At 43.2% G+C, this 24,949-nt stretch overlaps 1 protein-coding gene across 1 annotated transcript in view; it reads left to right on the top strand.

Annotated features, from left to right (window-relative positions):
• The first annotated feature begins 610 nt into the window (after positions 1–610).
• Positions 611–24,949, top strand: part of LOC115290604 (phospholipid-transporting ATPase IB-like) — a 190,457-nt gene continuing 166,118 nt past the window's right edge. Inside the window, exons 1-3 of the mRNA XM_029938483.1 lie at positions 611–1,088; positions 2,098–2,273; positions 23,411–23,555. Of these exons, the coding sequence (XP_029794343.1) occupies positions 23,455–23,555 (101 nt within the window). The 5' untranslated portion in view covers positions 611–1,088; positions 2,098–2,273; positions 23,411–23,454. The remainder of the gene's footprint in view (positions 1,089–2,097; positions 2,274–23,410; positions 23,556–24,949) is intronic.

The raw sequence follows: 24,949 nt of genomic DNA on the forward strand, positions 1-24,949 counted from the left end.
TCTCACACTCCGCTATCCCAAGCGTATTTATTAGACCCATTTGACCACCAAACAATCACCCTTTTTGGGCAGGCCTAAGTTTCGAGGTCCTTTTCCGTCCTATTGTTCCCTGCCAGGTTTCCAGTCCTAAGGCTGGGATGCCCCACGTTGCATCCAGGGCCACAGGTGCCCAGGCCTGTGGCTCCGCGGTTTGCATAGAACCTCGAACCAGGAGAAGCTCTGGACAAGTCTGCTCTAAGGTCTGGTCGGCCTTGGGCGGGTGAGAAAGGAGCAGGTACGTGACAGAAACCGGACGCTCCCGCCTTCTCCTGCGGTCTGCAAGCCGTGGTCCGAGGATGGAGGGTCAGCACATCCAAACAGCGGCCCACGTTTGGGAGCAAAGGGCCAACACGCGCGACCCTCGGGGGCTGCGGAGCAGGCAACAGTTGCGGAGGAGGCCCATATCCTGAGCTCCCGCAGTTCAGGGTCCGCCCGGACGGGTGTGCGCGTGCGCGCCTCTGCGTGTGCGTGCGCGGCCCCCGGGCCGAGGCTCAAAGGCCGCAGAGCCGTGGGTGCGTCGGCGGCGTGCGTGCCCCCGAGCCCGGCTGGAGCGCGCGCTGGGCGGAGTCCCGCGGCGCGGTGTGACAGACCTTGCGGCGGCCCGCGACGGCCCTCTCCAGCCCTTCGTCCGAACTGGCGCCCCGGGGCCGGCTGCGAGCCCTCTGCAGAAGAACGCGGACGCCAGCACTGCGGGGACACCGCCGAGCTGGCTGGACCGCTTCAAGTCCTGCGACTGGTGACGACCCGGCCGTCTGGCACCCACTTCCTCTGCCGGCGGGGCCAGTGAGAGCCCCTCTCCCAACAGGCTGTGGCCAGGGCCGGGTGAAGAGCGAGAAGCAAAGAGGCTGTCTTTCCACATACGAGCAACTGGGAAAAGCAAGCCGTGCGTTCTTTGGCAGCTTTGTCTCCCTGTTTGGAGGGTCAGCTTCTGGAAGGCTGACCTGGGTTACAAGCCTTACTTTATTGGAGGCCAGTCACTTACGAGATTTGCTCTGTTCTTTTAAGCTACACATTGCAAAAGCCTTTCTTCTTACGGCTGTATACTCCCCGTAAGTAGATTTCCTGTAGTAGATTTCCACTGATTACTGTGCTAGAGGACACGAAGGTAATCAACGGTTATGTATGAGAGGACGCTTCAGGGAAGTGTTAAATGGTTGGACAGAGGGCAACTCACCAGCCAGCCAGCACTGTTGCATGAAGAACTATAGAAGCAACTATCCAGCTCGTTTAGGGAAGCATGGTTGGGTGTTCAGGTGTTTTCTGTTAAATCATGGTAAAGAATGTAAAGCTGTGATTAGAGAAGCCCATTTTATGTGTTAGAAACAACACTGATGGGGGCACCTAGGTGGCTCAGTCGGTTAAGTGTCCGACTTTGGCTCAGGGCATGATCTCACAGTGGGTTTGAGCCCCGCGTCTGGCTCTGCTGACAGCTGGCTCAGAGCCTGGGGTCTGCTTCGAATTCCCTTTTTCTCTCTGCCCTTCTCCTGCTCACTCTCCGTCTCTCTCAAAATAAAGACAAAAAAAATTTAAAAAAAAAAGGAAAGAAAAACACTGATTGAGTACCTAGCTACTGTGTTTTAGGAAGTACAAGCCCATTGGGATAAGCTGTAAAATGCATCCCACTCCCCAAGATAGCCACATCCTAATGCCTGGAACCTGTGAAGTTACCTCATTTAGAAAAGAATCTTTGCAGCTGTGATTAAAAAAAAAAGGCTCCTGAGATGGAGAGGTTATCCTGGATTATATGAGGGGGGGGGGCCTAAATACAATCACAGGTGTGTTTGTTTTTTTAATGAGCTTATTCTTAAAAAATTTTGTTTTTAATACTTATTTATTTTTGAGACAGAGACAGAGCATGAGTGGGGAAGTGGCAGAAGAGAGGGAGACACAATCCAAAGCAGGCTCCAGGCACCAAGCTGTCAGCCCAGAGCCTGCCCATCTTGGGGCTCGAACTCACGAACTATGAGATCATTACCTGAGCCAAAGTCAGATGCTCAACTGACTGAGCCACCAGGACATCCCTACCCCCTGCCTTAAAAAAATTTTTCTTTTTACAAGCGTCCTTTAAAAGAGCAGCAAAGGGAGACTGGACACAGAAAAAAGAGAAGAAGGCCCTGTGAAGATGAAAGCAGAGATTGGAGTGATATGGCCACGAGCCAAGGAATGTTGGCAGTCAATCGCTGGGAGGGACAAGGACCAGATTCTTCCTGTGAGCCTCCGGAGGGAGCAAGATGGTTTGTGGACACCTTGATTTTGGGTCACAAAAACTCATTTTAGATTTCTGGCCTTGAGAGTGGTGGGAGAATACCTTTCTGTTGTTTGAAGCTACCAAGCTTGTGGTAATTTGTTACTGCAGCCACAGGAAACTAATATTCAGCATTAACTCAGAGAACTAGTAGATGTGAATCCATATAACCTGGAACTCATCAATACTAGTTTTGTCCTGTTTTTCCTCTGTGTAATTCTTGACTTTGTGGTTGGTGATAGAGAGAATGACTTAGAGACCTTGAGTAGGGTGGTTCTAGTCTACCTATCCAGGTTTTGCCTGGAACCGGAATCAGTTTGGTGTTGGTTACCAGGGATCGCAATATAAACCGATAATGTGAATATCAAGGTCACGAGGTCACCACTAGCCTATCAGTGTCACTGTTGGCTTCAGAATGTTAAAGTTAATTGCTCACCCTGGCTCTCCACACACTGAGAATTGGATAAGCTTCACAATCTGTGTGTGTTTATAAGGCAAGCCAAGTGAAAAGAAACAAAAAGAAGAGAAAACCCCACTTGGCTATCTGAGTTTAGCATTGTGAGCAATTGTATGTTGTACTGGATTTAGAAATCATAACCTACAAACAAACCCATGAAGTCAAGATGGATTTAGGAGCCTGGCTCCAACTCTAGCTCTCCTTCTTTACACAATATTTAACAATATTATTTAACCAATGTATATGTATCAGAAACCGGACTAAGTGCTATCCATATACAATCTTAATATTTGTAACAACCCATGGCAATAACTTACCTTCATTATATAGAAAAAATTAAGAAAACTTACCCAAGCTGAGCCTGGATTTGAACACAGGGAAATGTTATTTCCAAGTACCTCCTGTTAACCACCAGTGAGTAGTTCTTACATGTAGATGGTAGGAAGGTGTATCATTATGAATTATAGAGTATTGATGTCATGATGATTTTAATTTCATGGCATCGAATGTCAACATAGATTTTAGATTCTCTTCTTCCTAGATTCAGGGTTGGAGGTCCTTACTTTGGCCCCAGTAAACCAGTGAGGAGGATTTCTGGGGATAAGGGCTTTGATAATGTATTTATTTTGGGAAAACCAGTTTAGATCCCACTCTATCAATAAAGATTTCTCTCCACACTGCTTACAGTGGTGAACTGTCAAGACCTGAAGATTGCTGTATCTGCGGCCCACAGGTTTGGATACCAAGGATGTTTCAGTCACTAATGATTATCCTAAATACTTTACAATTTCTTAATTTGACTTCTCATTTAACTCAAGTTACCCAGGAGTGCATTTTAAAGTTTCTGAACATTTGAATTTAAAATTTTTTAAAATGTGTATTTGAAAGAGAGAGCACGGATGCACAAGTGGTGGAGGAGCAGAGAGAGGGAGACACAGAATCTGAAGCAGGCTCCAGACTCTGAGCTGTCAGCATAGAGCCTGACATGGGGGTCGAACTCATGAGCCTTGAGATCATGACCTGAGCCAAAGTTGGACACTTAACCGACTGAGCCACCCAGGTGCCCCTGAATTTATTTTAGGCTGCAAATCTTAACAGAGCTCAAAATGTGGATTCCTCCCCCCAAAGTATTACAGATCCAACTGCTAAACTATTGGGTTTACAATAGTTTGAGGGGTATGGATAATGAGACCATGATGGAGTGAGGAAAAGCCAATGTAACAGTGTGTTCTCAAGGGAACTACTGTGGTCGGTGGGAGCTCCATTCCATGGGGAAATTTCCAGATGTCTTCTAGAACTACTTGTTTGAAGGATAGGAGTCTGCTTTCTGTCAGTGGTGAAGGTTTGCCCTGGGCAGGGGCATGGTGGCGAGGTCTGGGGAGCTGAGGAAACATCAATTCTCCCAAGTTTCTGGGTGGAGTTTGAATAGGCCAGTGGCTTTTCACTGCTTCAGCTTCTGAGAAGGTTCTGAGGCAGAACACATACAGGTATGTTCGTTCCTGTATTTAACAAGTGTTAAGTACCTAATTTCCAGGCACATTGGAGATAGAATATTGAATTAGACATGGTTCTTATCCTTATGGGAATTGCAATCTGTGAGGTATCGTGTGACACGGTTTATAGGCAAGGAGGTGAATTGAGTGTCAGGACCCAAAAGTCAGTCAGTGTTTAATTTAATTGGATCTTGGCGGGTGAGAGGCAAGACTAGGTAAGTAACCAGGGGCTAGGTCACAGAACACTCTTGTTAAGGAGCTTGGACTCCATTTTGAGGGCAGTAGCGTTTTTAAGCAGAGAGTGGCATCGTATTTGTATTTTGGAAAGAATTCAGCATTGTGGAGTAGAGCATAACTAGAGGTGTGAGGATCTTGCAACAATGCAGGTGAGAAACAGGTGGCTCTCATGGCCTTTTGGCAATGGTGGTAGGTGGGGAAGGTATTTGAGAAGAAATTGTATTGTAAGTTGGATGTGGAGAGTAAGGAAAGTAAGCTGAAGGGTGTTTGGTTTCTGGTAGCAGGATAGATTGTAAAAATCATTTCTCGACTTAATATAGAATATAAGGTGGAATAGATCTAGGGTGATTTGAATTTGGACTTCTCTCATGCTTATGATTATCAGCTGGGTGTTGAAGAATGGATGGGCTCTAGCAGTAAGAGGGCTTCACATGAGAAAGGAAGGGAACCAGGACGGATTCCTGCTCACCATTGATGTTTAGGAGACGGGCAGAGGAAGAAAATGCTGCCAAAAAGTGACATGGGGTCTGAGAAGATTCTCCTGGAGCTTTTGACACGTAGGACCTTGGTGATCTTTGTGAGCAGTTTCCATGGAGTGGTGGCAGCTGGGTTTCATTAAGCCGAATGATTAATGGGAGTTGATGAGGTAAGGTTGGCTGATACAGACCTGGCTTCCAGCAGGTTTGTCTTTATATCAGTTCCTTAGAGCTGTTGTGTCCTGAGGCTGTGTGTCAGAGCACAACAAGCCAGATGGCTTAAACCAACAGAAATACGTTCTCACAGCTCTGGAAGATGCAAGTCTGAGATCAAGGTGTCTATAAACCTGTGCTCTGAGATTCTGAGTAGAATCTTCCTATCTTGCCTCTTCCTAGTTCCTGGCAGTGGCCGTCATTTCTTGGTGTTCCCTTGCTGGTAGGTGCATCACTTCAGTGTTTCTGCCCATCATCACATGGCATTCTCTTTATGTTTCTGACTTTAGATGGCATTTCCCTCTTATAAAGATATCAGTTCTGTTGGGTTAGGGTCCACCTGATGACACCATTTTAACTTGGTTACATGTGCGAAGACTCTGTTTCCAAATAAGGCCATGTTCTCAGCTACCAGGCATGGGATACCAACATATCTTTTTGAGGGACACAGTTTGAGTGATAGCAGTCTTTAAAGGGGAGGCTGGAAAGAGCATGCTTAAAGAAAGAGTATAGACTAGAGAGTACTAGGAAGTGAACTGAAGCAAATTTCCCTACATAACAATGGCCAGTCTTGACTAGAAAGGTGGAATTTCAGTTCAGAGTTTACCAGCCAACTCGTCTCTCTGTCTTCATTCTCCATTATACACATCAGATCTTACCACCCAGGTGACCACCGTTGCCCTTAAGTGATTTTACCTCCTCTTGGTCAGATCTTTCTCTAAGCTTTGCCTCTAAAGAGTTGCCATGGACAACTTTGGGTCCTAAGACTGACAGGTTTGTCCAGAGCAAGTATACAGCTGGCTTTCCTTGGAAGGAGAGAGGGCAGGGTTCCTAACTTCCTCGTCAAGGACACAGAAGACACTAAACCTTGAGAATCAGGAGTTGTACATAAATGTGAGAACATTCTAAGAAAGCTAATGTTTTTGTTTGCACAGTTTCACATTGGAAATTACCTTGCATCTTGCTGTGATTTGGAAGTGCACACAGATTATTTTCCAGCCCACCCTCTCTGATCCCCTGGCGGTATCTGGTTCTCCCAGCCTCCCTAGTTTCCCCCACTTTCATGGCTTGCAAACAAAGTACATTTGTACATAATTTTTTTTAGGATGCCAAGAGGTGTAATGGGAACCAGGGACCAGAGATGAGTGAGCCAAGCTTTATCTTAGGGAGGACAGTGTGATAATCCCTTAGGCTGTCCTACAGTTACCCCCCTTGGAGAAGAGGAGATGGTGAGTAAGCCTGGTGACCTGGGGGCTGGAGACAGGCACTCCCTATTCTTTAGGTCAGGGTAGTCTCTTAAAACGGCCCTGATTCAGAAAACGAGCACCTTGGTTAGTACTAAACTCCTTGGCTGCTAAAGCATCAGAGGCACCTGACTGTGAGCAAGACCCTTTCAAAATTGTTACAGGTGGAATGATGTCTTCCTGACGGCCCACCCCCAAATTCGTATAATGAAGTCCTAATCCTTAGTACCTCAGAACGTGTCCGTATTTGGAAATAGGGCCTTGAAAGAAGAAATTAAGTTAAAATGAGGCCTTTAGAGGGGGCCTTATGCCACAATGACCGGTATCCTTTATAAGAAGAAGTTAGAATCCACAGAGTGTCCCCAGGGGTGTGTGTCCACAGAGGGAAGACCATGTGAGAACATGGCAGGACAGTGGCCATCAGCAAGGCAACTAGCCTGCCAGTGCCTTGGCCTCCTAGCCTCAAGGACTGTGAGAAAATAAGATTTATATTGTGTCATATAGTTCGTGGCACTTTGTATATGGCAGTCCTACCGAACTAATATGAGAATGGGCATTATTAAGTTTCCTGGTGGAGAGTCTAGAAGTGTGGGCTGCCCCACAGTCAGTCTCTCTCTGCTGTAACCCGTCATGCTCTCAGGCATCTCGGGGAAAGCTGAGGAGGGGCCCAAAGCCGGTGTGGCATGGAGGAGCATATAAAGTCCAGCTCTTTATCTCTTCTTCCCCGGTGTGTTCAGGAGGCTGCTTCTGCCATCTGGACTTACGTTACGCCTCGCCCAGTTACAGGATTTGCTGCATGTGCTGTTCCACTTGAAAAATAGACTCCGGGGAGGGAAGCTAACTCTGTTTCAGAGTGCTCATTTCCAAGTCCAAGTGCAGTGAGCTCATGAGATGTACCCTTTCAGAGTCGTCCAGGAAAGCAAACCTTCCACATTTGAGATGAGTGAATCAGAAGCAGGCTGTTTCAAGGCACCTGAAGCATGGACATCACTTCATCAGCTGATGCTCTAATAACTTAAATGTAGTGGTAGCAAGAGATTAAAACTATATTCACATGTATGTAATTTACCTGGGAATGATGGGGCACAGGAAAGACGAAAAATAAATCATTCTGTGTGTGTTTGTGTGTGTGTGTGTGTGTGTGAGAGAGAGAGAGAGAGAGAGAGAGCGCGCGCGAGCGAGCCCTGTATTTGTTCTGTCCTTCTGTGGCAGACAGCCTTACAGAGTAATCCATCCTTGATTTGATCTCTCCCTCTCATGAGGCACACAAGATAATTATCAGTACTAGGTGTGCTTATTTGTTCATCAATTCAGGAAAATCTTACCCTCCTTCTTGCTAGATCCAGACACAAATCATGAGACACTCTGCTCTTGGGGAAGTCGGCATCTGGCCTGGTGGTCAGACACATGAACTGAGAAATCACTCCCAGCGGGCAATGCTGACATTGAGGTATATGCAGAGTGGAGAGGGCCACAGAGAACAGCGGGGAGACCAGGGAAGGCTGCAGAGTGGAGGCACACCCGAGCAGGGCTTTGCCAAGGGAGGGCAGTATTGGATCAGCTGGTCTGTACCTGATGGTTCAGTGTCTTGATTGTCAAACGAAAGGACAGAGCGACAGAACAGAAGACCAGACAAGGGGCCGGTTGCTGAAGAGTCAGATAAATTCTGTTAAAGACACTGTTCTTGATCCCATAAGCCATGGGGAGCCAGAGGGTTTTGAACTGAGAGGCTGAATGTACAAACAGGTCATGGCCAGACCAAATTTAATAGAACCCTGACCAGTATCTGAAGCAACTAGGCCCAGGAAGCCAGCCTAGTATCTACAAGTTATACTTGTAGGAAGTCAGACAATAATCCCTGTAACAGTTGGCCCCAAGAGACCAGGCTTTGATGCATAACTGCAGCTTGTGCAATTTTTCTCTCTGCTTCCATCTTTTCCCACTGGGGAAAAGCCCCATATGCACACCTATCAATTGCATAGGATGCATACTTTTTGTAAGCCCTCCTACAGCATCTGCATGTCAGCAGCCTTGAGTTGGGGCCCACGTAGAGCCATTCCTCTCTTCCACTGTGAAGATTTACCACATTTCTGCCTGCTTTTCAGTCCTTGCCAAAGTGCGAGTGATGGTGGGGGACTGCCTTGTTAGAGCAAGCTCAGAAAAAATGGACTTTGCCTGTTCTCATTTGGTTGGTCTTCATTCATTTCCACAGAATCCAGGGAAGGCCCATTGGACAGGATGTGGAGAATAGACTAGAAGTTGAAGAGACAGTTGGCTCCTGCAGTTACCTTCATCAGGGGCAGGTCATTTCTGCTGAATTAGTGATTGTCTCTTGTTTTTTCATTGTGTTTTTTTCTGGGTGGTCCAGAGAAGGGGCCAAGGCCCATGACTTGAGGATCAAAGATAGGACCCAAGTACCCTCCTCTCAGGGAGATAAGTATTCTCATCAGTAGTGCTATAGGTCAAGGCTAAGAAGAAAGGCTTCCAGGCTAGTCTTATGCAAAACTGTTGCTTGGGGACCATTTGAGCAGTGATGTCTGATACTGAGTTCAAGATGCTCCCTGCTCTGTTCTCATTTAGTCCTAAGCCTTTAGCAAGGTCTATACTACAGGGTAACCTGGTATAACCTGTGTTTTGTGTGGAGTGAAGGGAGGTGTCTATTCCACTTTAGAAGGTGATAAGGGCTGTCTAGCCTGAAGGAGAAGCCCCTCAGCACTTGGCGCCCAAAACCCAGATGACTTGAGATACACTTATGATTTGCTTATTCTCTTTCTTCTATCTTAGTTATATAATCTTCTAAACATCAGAAAAACTCAGTGCTCTTATTTCTGTATAATCAGTAATTTTTACTATTTTAGTAATCACTTTTTAAAAAAATTGATTCGAGGGGCGCCTGGGTGGCTCAGTTGGTTAGGCGTCCGGCTTTGGCTCAGGTCATGATCTCATGGTTTGTGGGTTTAAGCCCCATGTCGGGCTCTGTGCTGACAGCTAGCTCAGAGCTTGGGGCCTGCTTCAGATTCTGTATCTCCGTCTCTCTCTGACCTTCCCCTGCACATGCTGTCTCTGTCTCTCAAAAAATAAATAAAAAACATTAAAAAAATATTCTAAAAAATTGACTTGAGGTGGGGGGGAGGGCAAAGGGAGAGAGAAAAAATCTCAACCAGGCCCCATGCTCAGTGTGGAGCCCCAACGTGGGGCTTGATCCTATGACCCCAGGATCATGAGCTGAGCCAAAATCAAGAGTCAGATGCTTAACTAACTGAGCCACCCAGATGCCCGATATTTCAGGAATCAGTATTGTTTACATCAACTCACATTACTTAAAGTGTGACTTTTTTGCATATTAGAAATTCTCATTATCTGAACAGTTTGAGTATGCACATAAAATTTTACCTATGTATTATATTTCATTAGTGAAATGGAAGTTGGATGCTTTATTGTGTTTATTTCAAGATTTTAGGTCTTTTTGTGGGTAGTGCTTGGTTTGGGGGATCATGGAATTGAGCAGCCATGATTTCATGTTTGTATGGGTCACACATGCTCATGAACATTAGTCATGTGATTGAAGGTGGAAGCTGGCATGGAAAAAAAGGTTTGCCAAGTCCACATTGTCTGCTGGTGAAGTGGCCTGAGGAAGCTTTCCTTGCACCCTTCAAGGGGCTCTCCACTGAAGGTGTCCTGAGGTCACCCTGTGACCATGTCTAAACCAATGGAGCACATGTAAGAGGTGTTCAAAATACATGGTGATTGAGTGAGAGCTTATAGCTACCCCTGTGGTCTGCTATGGTTTCTTCCTTAGGAAACAGGGTAATTCCACAGCCTCCCAAACGGTATGTTGTAAAATATATAATATAGTATACATATATATGGAAATATCGTAATACAGAGAACCATCAAAAGTAAGATGTTACAGAAGTTATGTGTTTTGTAAAGTTTTCTGTGTGTACTTAAGGGTCTTGCGTTCTGTAAAAATGTCACACAATATCAGTATAGAATTTCAGATTCACCCATACTTAATTAAAAAGTAGTTCACTTGTACTTATAACTTTGCCCAAAATATAATTTAGGATTATTCTGCTGAATACCAGGACAGCCTAACTTAGAAAAACATGGTAATATATTTGTTCAACACAGAAATTTTAGTTTTTTTTAGTATTGCCTTGAAATGTTCTTTCATATAATATAGTTTTAAACCTCATTCAGGAGAATGAACTGTTTCTTTTAAGGTCCAGTGACTCATGAATACCTGTGGGATACTATTATATTATGCCCCATGAATAGTTCTCACGTTTTTTTTTTAAGACAGAGAGAGAACAAGCATGAGCAGGGGAGAGTGGTGGGGGTGGAGGGGGAGAGAGAGAGAGAGAGAGAGAGAGAGAGAGAGAGAGAGAGAGAGAGAGAGAGAAAATATATCTTAAGCAGGCCCCACGCTCAGTGCAGAGCCTGACATGGGGCTTGATCTCATGGCTGTGAGATCATGACCTAACTGAAATCAAGAGTAGATGCTTAACCAACTGAGCCCCCAGGCAGCCCTAGTTTTCACATTAAAAGAAAAATTTAATCTAACTGAAGGCTTAACAGTGTTTCTGCTCATATAAAATAAGTGTTTTGTTTTTTAAGATCTCAGGTGCTCAGAACTGAGTCTGTCATTGATCATATTCCTTGTTAATGACACAAAAGCATTGGTCCAGAAAGGCTACATCTTTGTTCTTTGATTTTACCTTAGTGCTTTTTCTCCATCTCCTGTCTGCATTTCCATACTCCTCACTCCCTTGTATATTTAATGCTTCTCCCCCACCCTAGTCATTTTCCCAATTTTGAACATATTTCCTTGACAAACTATATAATATTTATTTTGTGTAAGTTGGACACTTTTACGTAAAGGATATTGTGCTATAAGTCTCATGAGGCTAACTCTGATACACTATTAGGTTTTTAGGGCTTATTCGTGTTACTTTATTTAACATACTTCTGATTGGTGTATATTATTTGATCGCATTCATGTACCAAAGGTTATCTTCTACTCAGCCTTAGGTTATTCCCAGCTGTTCTGCCTCTATGAACTTGTATGTGTTGTATGTGTCTTCTCATGAATCTTCCCTGTAGTGGTGTGTGTGTGTGTTTTTGGTGTGTGTGTATATGTATATATATATATCGTAGAGTAGATGGCAGATGTTTGGGCTTACGTATTTAGTTTCAGTAAGAAGTGCTGGATTAGTCTCATGAACGGTCATACCAGTGTTATTTCTAATATGGTAAATATCAGTAGATCTATGCCACAGAGATGAAAACTCCTTGGGTTCTTTGATATGTTTTTAAGAGTCTGAAGGGTTCCTGAGACTCTAAAGTTTCAGAGCCAATAACTTACTCTATGACACTACTGGCAAACATCACCAGTTATCAAATCTACATTAAGTTCATGTTGTTTCCAGTGAGGTATGGTCTTATCTTCATGTGTTCACCTGTTAGTAAAGCACATTACATACTTTTTTTTGCCATTTGGAAGAAAAGTGAATTAGCTCTGAAGCTTCTATCCTCCGAGAGAAGGATAAAAGGTCTCTTTCATCCTTCTAGGCTGAGTTGAGGCTGGGAGGTACTTGAGCCGGCACAGAAAGCACACTGGGTGAGCATGGATGGCGGGGAGCGTGAGCAGCCTGTCTCTCAAAAACACCGTGCGGAGGGCAATGCTGAGCCCTCAACTGTTAGAACTTCCAGAGGCAAGCTGGGAAGGTTTCTGCTCCTTCCAGGCCAAGCCCAGGGGCCGCTGTCTGGGAGTAGGGCTGTTTGTCCTGAAGGAAGACACTCAGGTATCAACCAAGGTCAGTTTTCCAGTCAAAAGTGGCGTCCGCAGCCTGACTGGTGAGTAACTAGGAAGCCCTTTGTTTCAGTGTGTTGTCCCTTTAAGCAGCAGCTGGACAACCGTTAACAGTAACTGAACTCGAGTCCATTCTCCAGCGTCCCAGGCTCACCCGAGGAGTCCGTCCTTCTTGTTCATGGCGGATTCTTGCCCTTGAAATTTTGTGGGACAGGTGCTGAGAGGCTGGAGTCTGTGTCCTGGACCCTAAATGGCTAGAGAGAGAATAAACTGAGATGATAGGTTCCTATGTAATTTACCTATTGCTTAAGGATATTTCAGTAGTTTGGGCTGTCCCCATTGGGCGGATGCCAGGGTAGTCAGTCTGTGTGCTGTGTGTCCGTGCACGTGTATATAAAATTCAACAAACACCTGGACTCTCACCATGCAGAATAACAACCTCTAACATTTTATCATTTTTATGTTTTTGTTTTTATTTAATTTTATTATCATTTTTAGAAATAAATCATTGGAGATAAAGCAAAAATCACCTTTAACTGTTACCTCTAGGCTCAGTCCTCCTGTCCTCCTCCCTTGGCCCCTGCTGCAGGCAATTTCTATTCTGAATGTGTTAGGTGTGATCTTAGTCCTTTAAAAATACATTTGCAGGGGCACCTGGGTGGCTATTTGCTTAAGTGTCTAACTCGATTTTGGCTCCAGTCCTGAGCTCACGGGATTGAGCCTCACTTCAGATTGTGTGCACTGACAGCGGAGAGCCGGCTCAGGATTCTCTCTCTTCCTCTCTCTCTCTCTCTCTCAAAATAAGTAAACATTAAAAAATAGAAATATGCTTACATGCATAAATTTATAAATACACATTTACATTTACAAAATATAGATCCACAAGCAAGACACGATATTGGAGGCATATTTCTTAAAAGTTTACATAATTTAGTAGAGAACATATATGTATATATCATTTTCACATCACTCTTAGATATTTGAGCTCTATCTACTATACCAGTCATCTATCATCTATTGCTAGCACTCTCTTGAATGTCCCCACAATATTTCATCATATGATTAAGATGGGTTTTATTTAACTGTTCCTCTATTCATAAGCATTGAGATTTTTCCCTATTTTTTTCACAGTTACAAACAGTCCTGGAATGCACATCCTTGTTCATGTCTCCTTGTATAAACGTACAAGGTTTTTTTTTCTAAGTTATATTTAGAAGTAGAAATACAGTGGTGCCCTCCTTTTGCTTTCCACAGTTTCAGTCACCCTGGGTCAACCACAGTCCAGAAGCAGATGATCCTCCTCTGACGCATGGTCAGAAGGTCAATAGTAGCCTAACATTAGGTCACGATGCCCGCGTCATTCATCTTGTTTTGTCTCATCACGTGGGTGTTTTATCATCTCCCATCATCACAAGAAGGTCAGTACAGTACTGTCAGATATTTTGAGAGACAGAGAGACCACATTCACAGAACTCTGTTATAGTATATTCTAATTGGTCTATTTTATCATGATTGCCATTAGTCTCTCACCATGCCTAACTTATACATTAAACTTCTATAGGTTGCTATATATAGCAAATAATATACTGTTTATAAGGCTCGGTACTCTGTGGTTCCAAGCATCCACCGGGGGTCTTGGAATGTGTCACCCATGGATGGGGGCAACTACTTTACTGGATTGTGGGCACCTGCAGCCTTCACTTACTCTCTAACACGGTTGTGTTAGTTTATGCTTCCGCCTGTCGCCTACTGGTTTCTGATGCCCCATGTCCTCACCCGCGCATCATCATGCTCTTTAGATTTTAGCTTTAGTCTGATTGGACTTGAGCTATTTTCATATATTTATGTTGTTTTTATCTTTCTCTAAATTAACCACCAATTCAAATGTGTTCTTTATGTTTTTATATTTTGTATTGATTTGTGGGAATCCTTTAAAACATCTGGGTAGAAGACCTGTGTCAGTTCATATACGTTAAAATATACTCTGGGGGTATGTGGTTTGTTTTTAAAGTTTTTTAATGTTTTATTGTTTTGCTTCTTTTAAATAGATATTTCTTTTTTTATGTTTATTTTGAGCCCAGTGTGGGCTCAATCCAATGAACGGGGAGATCTTGACCTGAGCTGAAATCAGGAGTCGGACGCTTAACCACCACCCAGGTGCCCCTGTTTGACCGTTATAATGCACAAAAGATTCTTTGTTTTCATGAAGTCACATTAATTAGTGTTTTTCTTTATGGTCTGTGCTTTTGAACCTTTTTGAAGTAATCTTTCCCATACCCTGATTGCCTATAGATTTCATTAATTCTTTCTTCTAAATATTTGAAATTTTGCTTTTCATACTTAACACAATTTAGCCTACCTGGAGGTATTTTTGTAACAGAAATGAGAGATTTCATTTCCTCCGTACTGCTAACCAGTTAGCTCAGTATAATTTGCAGAATGGCCTTTCTTTTCCTGAAGGCTTAATAATGGCTTTCCCTTGGCTTATTCTGTTCCTTTATTTTTTAATTTTTTTAATGTTTTTTTATTTACTTTTGAGAGACAGAGAGAGAGGGAGACACAGAACCGGAAGCAGGCTCCAGGCTCTGAGCTAGCTGTCAGCACAGAGCCTGACGCGGGGCTCGAACCCACAAACCATGAGATCATGACCTGAGCTGAAGCCGGATGCTCAACTGACTGAGACTCCTAGGCGCCCCAGCTTATTCTGTTCCTAGTCACTGTTTAATCATAATAGTTTTATAATATCTATTGCCTATTATTTTATTATGGTTAAAAACACAAAAAATTTACCATTCAAACCAATTTTGTTTTTTTTCAAATTTTTATTGAAATTCTGGTTAGTTAACATACAGTACAATATTGGTTTCAGGAGTAGAATTCAGTCATCTATCACTTACATATAAAATCTAGTGCTCATGATAACAAGTGCCCTCCTTAATGCCCATCACCCATCTAGCCCATCCCTCACCCGCCATCAGCCCTTAGTTCTCTATTTTTAAAAGTCTCTTACATAAAATAACTTTAAAGTTTATAATTCAGTAGCATTAAATGCATTCACAAAATCATGCAACTATCACCACTGTGTGTTTCAAGAACTTTCTCATCATTCCAGACAGAAGCCCCGTACCCATTACCCAGTAACTCTCCTTTTTCCCTTTCCCTCAGCCTCCAGTAACCTCCAGTCTATTTTTTTGCTGTCTCAATGAATTTGACCACTCTTGTTAACTCATACAAGTAGAATCGTGGTTCTTTTTAAAGGCTGAATAATATTCCATTATATGTGCATACCACATTTTGTTTACCAGGTCGTTTGTTGATGGATATTTGGTTTTTTTCCACCTTTGGGTGGAAATACTTGGGTGAATCAGACTGCTGTGAACACTGGTGTGCAGGTTTCTGTTTGAGTCTCTACTTTTAATTCTTTTGGGTGTGTATCTAGAAGTGGGATTTTCAGATCATATGGTAATTCTATGATTAAGTTTTTTTAATTGAGATATACTTGACATGTAACATTAGTTTCAGGTGTACAATGTAATGTTTCAATACTTGTATATATTGTGAAGTGATCACCCACAAATCTAGTTAGCATCTGCCCTCACACATACTTATACAAATTTTTTTCTGGTGATGAGAACTTTTAAGATGTACTCTGAGCTTCTTTCAAATATGCAACACAGTATTATTAACTACAGTCAGCATGCTGTATGTTACATCCCCAGGACCTCTGTATTTTGTAACCAGAAGTTTGTACCTTTCGACCTTCTTTAAAATTTACCTATCTCCCATCCCCACCTCAGGCCATTGTAAGTCTTCTCTGTATCGATGAGCCTGTTTGTTTGTTTTTGATTCCCACATGTAAGTGAGATCATATAGTATTTGTCTTTCTCTGTCTTCATTCAATTAGCATACTGCCCTCAAATCCATCTATGTCATTGCCAATGGCAAGACTTTCCTCTTTGTTATGGATGAATAATGTTTAATTGTATATATATACACACCACATTTTATTAGTCATTCACCAATGGACACTTAGGTTGTTTCCATATATCACCTATCATGAATAATGTTGCAATGAACATGTGTGCAGAGATCTTTTAAAGTTAGTGTCTTTATTTCCTGATTGGTAGATAGACCCTCGGGTGGCAGTTTTAATGTATACAAATATGTATGGTCCTTCAGGACCATGAATGTAAGCTCCAGTGGCCACCAGAGCCAGCCAATCTAGAGGTGTCCCCTGGGTAGTGGCTGCAAAGATAGTGTCACCTCTAAGGTCTCTGGAGGGAATTCCAGTTGGCCCTTAGATGTGTGCTTCATTAGAGGCTGGTCCCCCAGGCTGCAGCTCTGAAGCTAGCAGGCCTGTTTCACAAAAGACTTGCCACTGTGCTATGCCCTGGGGGTGGTAGTTGGTTAAGAACTCTTTCTCTGTTGGTTTGAGCCTGATGGGACGCACAAATAGGAGTCCTGCTGGTCACCAGAGCCAGGAGACCTAGAGTGTCCCCTGGGAAGCCATCACAAAAACTGAGGTGCCAGAGAAGGGTACCAGCTCCTTTCTGGCAGATACTGGTGAGCTGGAGTGAAGCAGAGGGTGTGTACACAGGTGGCACCCAGCGGCCTCCATCCCTGGAGAGCACTGCAGCAGGACCCTGTGTGCTGAACCAGTAGCTTGCCCTTCAGGCTGAAGCTCCCGGACCAGCAAATAGGCCTCTTCCACAGGAAGACTGGAGGTGTGATTCCGTCTGCTGTCTGTGACCTGCCCTGGGAGTCGTGCTGGCCAAGAACCAGCTCTCTGATTGTTATCGTCCCATCCCATGAGACCCAGGAACGCAACCCCCACCTGCCACCAGGGCCAGGCAGTCAAGCCTGTTCCCTGAGTGGCAGCCGCAAAAACGGGGGTACCAGAGGTACAAACTGGGGTACCAGCTGTGTGTAAAAGCTCCTCTTTGGGAGATACTGGTCCTCTGGAGGGTGGCAGAGCCTAAAGATAGTACCCACCCTCCAAGGTCTCTGGAGAGGGTGACTGTGGGTCTTCGGATATGGATTTGATTAGAAGCCTGCCCCTCAGATCACACCTGAAGATAAGTTAATTGGCCTGTTTCACAGAGAGCCTGGGCTCCTCAGTCTGTTGTCTCTGTTGTGATGTTGGGGTGCACACTGGGTGAGAACTCTTTCTCCACTGGTTACAGTCCACTGGGACCCATGAGCATAGCCCTGCCAGCTGTAAACCACCCCCAGAGGAGTGCACAAGCTCCACTCTAGGAGATATCAGAGGGCTGGAGGGAGGCAAAGGGGGAGAGCAAAGATGGTGCCCACAGTCCTCCATATTTGGAGTGAATTTGAGCAGACCCCAGATGTGTGTTAATGTAGATGCCAGCCCTGTTGGCCAGTGCTTTAACACGAGAAAAGTCTCTTTCACAGAATGTCTAGGCACTTTTTAGTTGGCTGCCTCTGTGCTTGGCCCTGGGGTGGGGGTGCCTGCACATGTAAGACCTTTAAGAACAATTTTCTCAGTTCCCCATAGCCTTGTGAGGTTCAGGGATGCAAGCCCTGCTAGATGTTTTGGGAGCTCATTTCTAAACTGTAGGTAAAAGTCAAGGTGCCACGTGTAGGGTTCAAACTCTTCACTCCCCAGGGAGAAGGCTCAGGGTTTTGAGTTCCCTCCTGATTGTGAGTGGCCGTATCTAGAGCAGGAAGGTAGTGTCAGCCTTTCCTACCCACTCTGATGTGGGTTTTTTCCATTCACTTTATGCGTAGGAGTTGCTCAGCTAGTTTTCAGCCTCACCCTCCCCACCCCTGGACATTGCTCCATATGCAACTATAGATTCACTGTGTATCTTGGTTTCCCTAGAGACTCCTTCTTAAGTAGGTTCTTAACCACTTCTTGCAGCTGTGATTCCCTGTTACCGTACAGGAACTGTATTCATGCGGTAAGTGCAGGAGAGGGCAAATGGTCTCTAATCCTATGATTTGGTTTTGTTCTTCATAACTGATTCTTAAGGTTTTTTTCTTTTAAGTAAGACAGGAAGACTAGAATGAGCTAACGTTAGGTATTTCCCTTCTCCCATGTTGATATGGCTCTGGTAAAAATACTTTTCCCTGAGGACAGGCCCTTGTTGAGGAGAACAGAATGTGCTGGGCGTATTTTGTAATCATCCCTTTTCCCCTTCCCTTACTGGCAGCATGAGGGGACTTTTCTCTGATCTTCACCCTGAGAGCCTCGTGGTGCTCCTTAAGGTCCCCCTTTAGGACTGTGTCCCCAGAGACTTATCTCAAAGCTAGTTTATGGTTAAGCCTTCTTAAGTTAATCAGTGACCCTCTATGTGTTTCTTCCAGTTAGTGGCTCCAGAGAGAAATTGTGATTCTCTGTATACACCCATCTCTTCAGTTTTTGGGGTGGCAATTTGCCCTGTGATCTGAATTCTCTGAGGGATATAAAAAGAGTCATTGATTTTCAGTTTAGTCATATATATTTTTTCTCTTTATGAAGATGGAAGTCTTAATTTCCAAGTTTTTTTTTACATGTTATACCAGAACATTAAAAAAAATTTTTAACATTTATTTATTTTTGAGAGACAGGTAATAAGCAGGGGAGGGGGAGGGGCAGAGACAGAGGGACACACAGAATCGGAAGCAGGCTCTAGGCTTCGAGCTGTCAGCACAGAACCCAAAGTGGGGCTTGAACCCACAAATTGTGAGATGATGACCTGAGTCGAAGTTGGATGTTCAACCAACTGAGCCACCCAGGCACCCCCAGAATGGTTTTTAAAATGGATATTTTAAGAGTATTTTACATAGCCCATCATGTATTTTGTCAGTAGACTTATTTCTTTCTTTCTTTTCTCCTTGTGTTTTACTTGTCTTGCCTTTTTGCACTGAATAAGGCTTCCAGTACAATATTGTGTATATGTGGTGAGGAAGGACAGCCTTACGTCATTAACAGTCTTTGGAAGAAAGCATCTGGTCTTTCACAATTAACTCTGATATTTGCTGCAGGTTTTTCATAGATTCCCTTCATTAGGTTGAAAAACTTCTTCTATTTTCTTGGCTTGCTGAGAGTTTTGATCATTTGATGTTGAACTTTGTCAAATGCCTTTTCTGTATCTATTGAGATTATCATAGGGCTTTTTTTTCCTTTAGTCTTTTGAGATGATAAATTACATCCTTTTACGTTCAAATGATGAATCGAACTTCCTTTCTTGGAATAAGCCCCACTAAGTCATTATCAGTTTCCTAGGCTTATCATAAGGAAAGTGCCACAAACTGGGTGACTTAGAAGAACAGAAATCTATTGTCTCAGAATACTCAAGTGTAGAAGTCTGAAATCAAGGTCAGCAGGGCCATACTTCACTTGAAATATATAGGAGAAGGATCATCCTTTGCCTCTTCCAGCTTCTGGTCACTCCAGGTGTTCCTTGGTTTGCAGCTGCATGATTCCATTCTGTACCTCCATGTTCATATGGTATTTTTCTTACCTCTTGTCATTGTTTTCCCTTTATATGTGTGTCTGTCTCCATGACCAAAGTGCTCCTTTTCATAAGGATACTAGTCATATTGGATTAGGGCCCACCCTGTGACATTATCTCAATTTGGTTAACGCTGCAGGGACCTTATGCTGTGGTCTGAATGTTTGTGTCCCCTTCCCCTCAAGCCATGTATTGAAATCCTAAGCACCAGTGGTGAGGGTACTAGCGGGTAGAGTGTTTGGGAGGTGCTTAAGCAGGAAGGAGCCCTCATGAATGGGATCAATGCCTTATAAAAGAGGGCCCAGAGAGATCCTTAGGGCCTTCCACTGTGTGGGGACACAATGAGAATGTACCAGCTATGAACCAGGAAGGTGGTCCTCACCAAAACCATCATGCTGGCGTCTTGATCTTGGGTTTCTCAGCTTTCAAAACTGTGAGAAATAAATTTGTTGTTTATGAGCTCCCTAGCCTGTGGTATTCGTTAGAGCAGCCTGAACAGACTCACATTCTGAGGTTCTGGGGGTTAGGACATCAACATATCATCTTTTGGTGTGAAGATGCAATTCAATGCATAAAAGTCATGATGTGTGATCATTTTGTATGTTGGTCGATTTGATTTTTTGCTAAGGATTTTTGTATTCATGTTTATAAAGGATTTGAATTTGTACCTTTTTTTTTCTTGTAATGGCTTTGGTTTTGGTGTCATAATGTGGTTTCATAAAATTTTTAGGAAGCATTCCTTCCTCTTCTTTTTCTCTGGGCGTTTTGAAGATTTCCTCTTTGTCTTTATTTTTCTGCATTTTCACTATAAATCCAAGTGTGATTTTATTTTCTACTTTGAGATGTTCTTGCCTCTCTGAAAAATGCATAGACATTGTCTCTTCACATATTGCTTTTGCCCTAGTTCTCTCTCTCTCTCTCTCCCTCTCTTTGTGTTTCTATCTGCTTTTCCCTTGTAGCACTACTAATATGGAACCATTTTAAACTGACAGTTCTTGAGATTTCTTGTATAACAGTGGTGATCCCAGTTTGGGTTATTTTGCTAGACATCTCCCTCCCTCCCACCTCTCTCTCTCTCTCTCTCTCTCTCTCTCTCTCTCTCTCTCTGTCTCTCTCTTTCTCTACTTTTTCAGAATGATACCAAGGCCCTGTGGGAGTGGTTGAATGGGTAATGGGGCAACATTCTTTGAACTTCACCCTGACCCTATATGAATCTCTGTCACTATGACATTTTCTCAGAGTCTTCATCTTGGGCGTGGCCTGAACCTTGACCTATATAACCTCTGTTTCCCCATAGTTAACTTTGGTATTAATTGGCAGATTTTTTTCAGGAGAAAAGTGCTTTTTGAATTTTTTACTTCTCTTGATTTTTGTTTTTGATTAAAATTTGACTTGATAATAACTACTATCTTGACAAATGGACTGAAAAAGCCTTAAGAAAAGGTCACCATTTTTAGCTCTGTCAACATAAAATTTGGTCACAGTAAGATGGCCTACGATTATCTAAAGCCTTGTTTTGATATCCAAATAAATCACTGCTATCTGTATCTTGTTTACCAGCTTTTCAGTCATTTCTTGACAGGACATCTGATCTCCTACCTTAGTGGTGACATCTGAGTGTGGCCCCAATAGTCCCTCTCTTTCCAACCTCTATAAGTGATTTGCTGGTCTAATAATGATATTTTTGTTATTCTGAAAGTCCAACAAACTTAACCAGAAAGTGTCTTGGCATTTATTTGGTGTTAGATTTTTCTTAATCATTTTGTTCTCATTAAAGAAAGGTCTATTCTAGTATGACTTTCAATATTTTTGTTTCATTGTTTATATTTCTTAAGGACAAGAAATATGTATACATTAGATTTCTTTTTCATCTGTGCTCTTTTGCATTTCATTTTGCTTAGTTTTCATAGTCTGTGTAGGACATATCTCTTTTCAGCTCTGTGTTTCTCGGGTGGCTTTTGTTTTTCTTAAGAGATTTCTCTTTCTTTTCTGCACTCATTCAGGTCACATTAAAAATTCTTCACTTTAAAAAATAATTTTGTGCTTCCATTTTTGATCTCTCATTTCATAATGGCCATATTTAATTTCTTTTACAGGAAATGTATTTTCTGTGTGTTCTGTAACTTAATTCTTTTGATGTGCAAATAAGAATTTCCTTTGTTTTTTGTTCCTTAGGCTTTGTCATTTTTATGGGCAAAGGGCTGCATTACTTTTTCATAGATTCTATGCTGGCTCACTTTTTACTGTTATTCAGTTTAATGGGGCCACTCTAACAAACCAGAAGAGATGCGTTGGTGTGGCGAGAGGCACCTAGTGTGTGAGCTGGGACATCAGCTTAGGCTCAGGCCTTTCAGCTGGAGACACCTGGTTACTAGCACCCTTCTCTTAGGTAGTAGCAGGTCAGCAGGCTCCCCCTTCTGAGGTAGCCTTGAAGATCACACATGTCTTGTCAGGTGTTTAGAGCTTTATTTATTTTTAGGAGCAGCCCCTTAGTAAACTGTTACCTTTTGTTTCTTCACCTTCACACATGGATGGGATGTTAGGGAAATGCTTGAAAAGAAATAGCTGGCTTAAACATACAGCAATGGTGGGAAAGTTCTGTAACTCAAGCATTTGAATATCCTGATTAATCCTGCACTACAGGACCTTGGGCAAATCTGAAGAAAATTTGTTACATGGACTCAGACATAAAGGTGCTTCTTAATGTTGAGGGCATACTAGCCTCTACTTCTTATAAGAAACCAATGTGACTTTCATTGGCCCATTGGGTCAAAAATCTCTTATTTTGGGGGTAAGAGATAACAAAATATACATTACCTGGGTGAAGTTAAGTGGGCCAGGAAGACCATTCAAGGCCATTGCAATAGGGGAGAGAGATTGAGCTCACCTTGGCTGAAACAAAAGATGGGAGAGTTTATAAGAACTGAGGTGTTAGCCACCTGTGTCTAACTGGCTTTACCCAAAGGACAAGTACAGTTTCTCTTACCTTCATGACATATGAGAGTTTTACCCTTGGAGCGAGGCTCTCCCTGAAGTTAGGCTCTTACCCTATGGTGGAGATCTTCTTTGATGATTACATTTCAGACGTCTCCCAGGTCCTTGAGAAAAGCATTCCCATGGACCTTAAAGCTGGTGAGGGGCTTTTCAAGACATTTCTACACATTTCAAAGGGAGTAGAATAAGAACATACAATCACATTTTCCAAAGGAAATACTTAACGTTAGTAAAAAGGAAAGGGAATTCAGGGGCCTATAGATAAGAAGACATCTATTTAAAATTTAGTCAGGCTGAGGGGAATGTTAAGGCCATTGGTCAGGGGGCTGCTCTCTGGTCATGGAACTATTGCTCTTCAGCCAAGACACTCTCCCCTCCCCTTCCCTTCCCCCATTCCTCTTCACACCCCCCTTCCCCCATTCTCTTTCTAAGGCCAGCTGCTGGGTCCTATGCTCACCCAGGGCCTCCAGGACTGGAGAGGGAATGGGGTTGCGGGAGCTTTGAGGGAACCAGAACTGCCTCTCCAATGCATGGTGAGGGGGGAGGTCTTGGATGCCTGATCCCTGGAGAAGTGGCTGGGGCGGGTGAACCACTGGAGGCTAGGAAAGCAGCCTGCCCCCAGGGGACTCTACAGAGGTTGAAGTACTTTGTCCCAACAAGCAGGGCATCTGCTGCTTTCCCTGGAGCCTGATTTCATTTGCACTTCTCTGTAACATTCCTCTGCCTTCTTGTTGTAGGACCTGTTGATTTCTCTTGAAGCTGTCAGAAGGTGGAGGAAAAGATGGGCTGGCCACAGTCTCTGAAAGGAGCAGATGTGTCCAGAGTCCGCACCATTTACCTCAATGAGCCCTTCAGGAACAATTTCTGCAAAAACTCCATCAGGTGAGAAGTGTGTGTAGCTGGGAGAAGAGGAAGGAGGAAGATGTCCTCACCTGCAAAAAACCACTTGATGTAGGTGCTTCAGGCTATAACTAAAAGTCATCTCAAACTCGAGAAACTTTGAATTCTCAAGTTCACTACCAAGAATAGGCTCTGGCTTCATCTCACCTTCAAAGTTTCTGTCTCTGAATTGGCCTCTGCTCTCACTTGTTCCTGTTCATGGCAATACCATGCATTCCAATACTTACCTGTGAGGTAAAGTGCTTTCCTTTCCCCCTCCCCCCAAGGTTTTATTTAAATTCAAGTTGGTTAACATATAGTGTAGTATTGGTTTCAGGAACAGAATTTAGTGATTCATTACTTACATATAACACCCAGTATTCATCCGAACAAGTGCTCTCCTTAATCCCCATCACCCATTTAGCCCATCCCCTCTCCACCCAACACCCCTCCTGAAACCCTCAGTTTGTTCTCTACAGTTAAGAGTCTCTTATGATTTGCCTCCCTCTCTGTTTTTACCTTATTTTATTTTTCCTTCACTTCCTCTATGTTCATGTTTTGTTTCTTAAATTCCACCTGGAAGTGAAGTCACATATCTTTCTCTGACTGATTTATTTCACTTAGGATGATACATCCTAGCTCCATCCATGTCTTGCAAATGGCAAGATTTCATTTATTTTGATGACTGAGTTATATTCCATTACACACACACACACACACACACACACACACACACAGAGCATCTTTTTTATCCATTCATCAGTCAATGGGCATTTGGGCTCTTTCCAGAATTTGGCTCTTGTTGATAGCTATAAGCATAGGGGTGCATGTCCTCTTTGAATCAGTACTTTTCGTATCCTTTGGATAAATTCCTGGTAGTACAATTTCTGGGTCATAGGGTAGTTTTATTTTTAACTTTTTGAGGAACCTCCATACTGTTCTCCAAAGTGGATGTACCCATTTTCATTCCCAAGGTAAAGTGTTTCCCAATGGAACTTCACAGAGCTGCTGAGTTCCCCATTATCCTACACTGGGAAATTCAGCATTAGGCTTCTTTTTTTTTTAATTGAAGTATAATTAACATACAGTGTTATATTAGCTTTCAGGTGTATAATGTGATTCAACAATTCTGTACATTATTCAATGCTCACCAAGATAAGTATGCTCTTAATCCCCTTTACCAATTCACCCATCCCCTCACTTATCTCCCTTCTGGCAACAACCCATTATTTTTCTGTATTTAAGTTTCTGGTTTTTGGTTGGCCTCTTTTTTCTTTGTTTCTTAAATTCACATATGACTAAAATCATGCAGTATTTGTCTTTCTCTGACTGACTTACTTCACTTAGCATTATACCCTCTGGGTCCTTCCATTTCGTTATATACCACATCTTCTTTA

The sequence above is a fragment of the Suricata suricatta genome, chromosome 4 (assembly GCF_006229205.1).
Source record: "Suricata suricatta isolate VVHF042 chromosome 4, meerkat_22Aug2017_6uvM2_HiC, whole genome shotgun sequence".
Lineage (NCBI taxonomy): Eukaryota > Metazoa > Chordata > Mammalia > Carnivora > Herpestidae > Suricata > Suricata suricatta.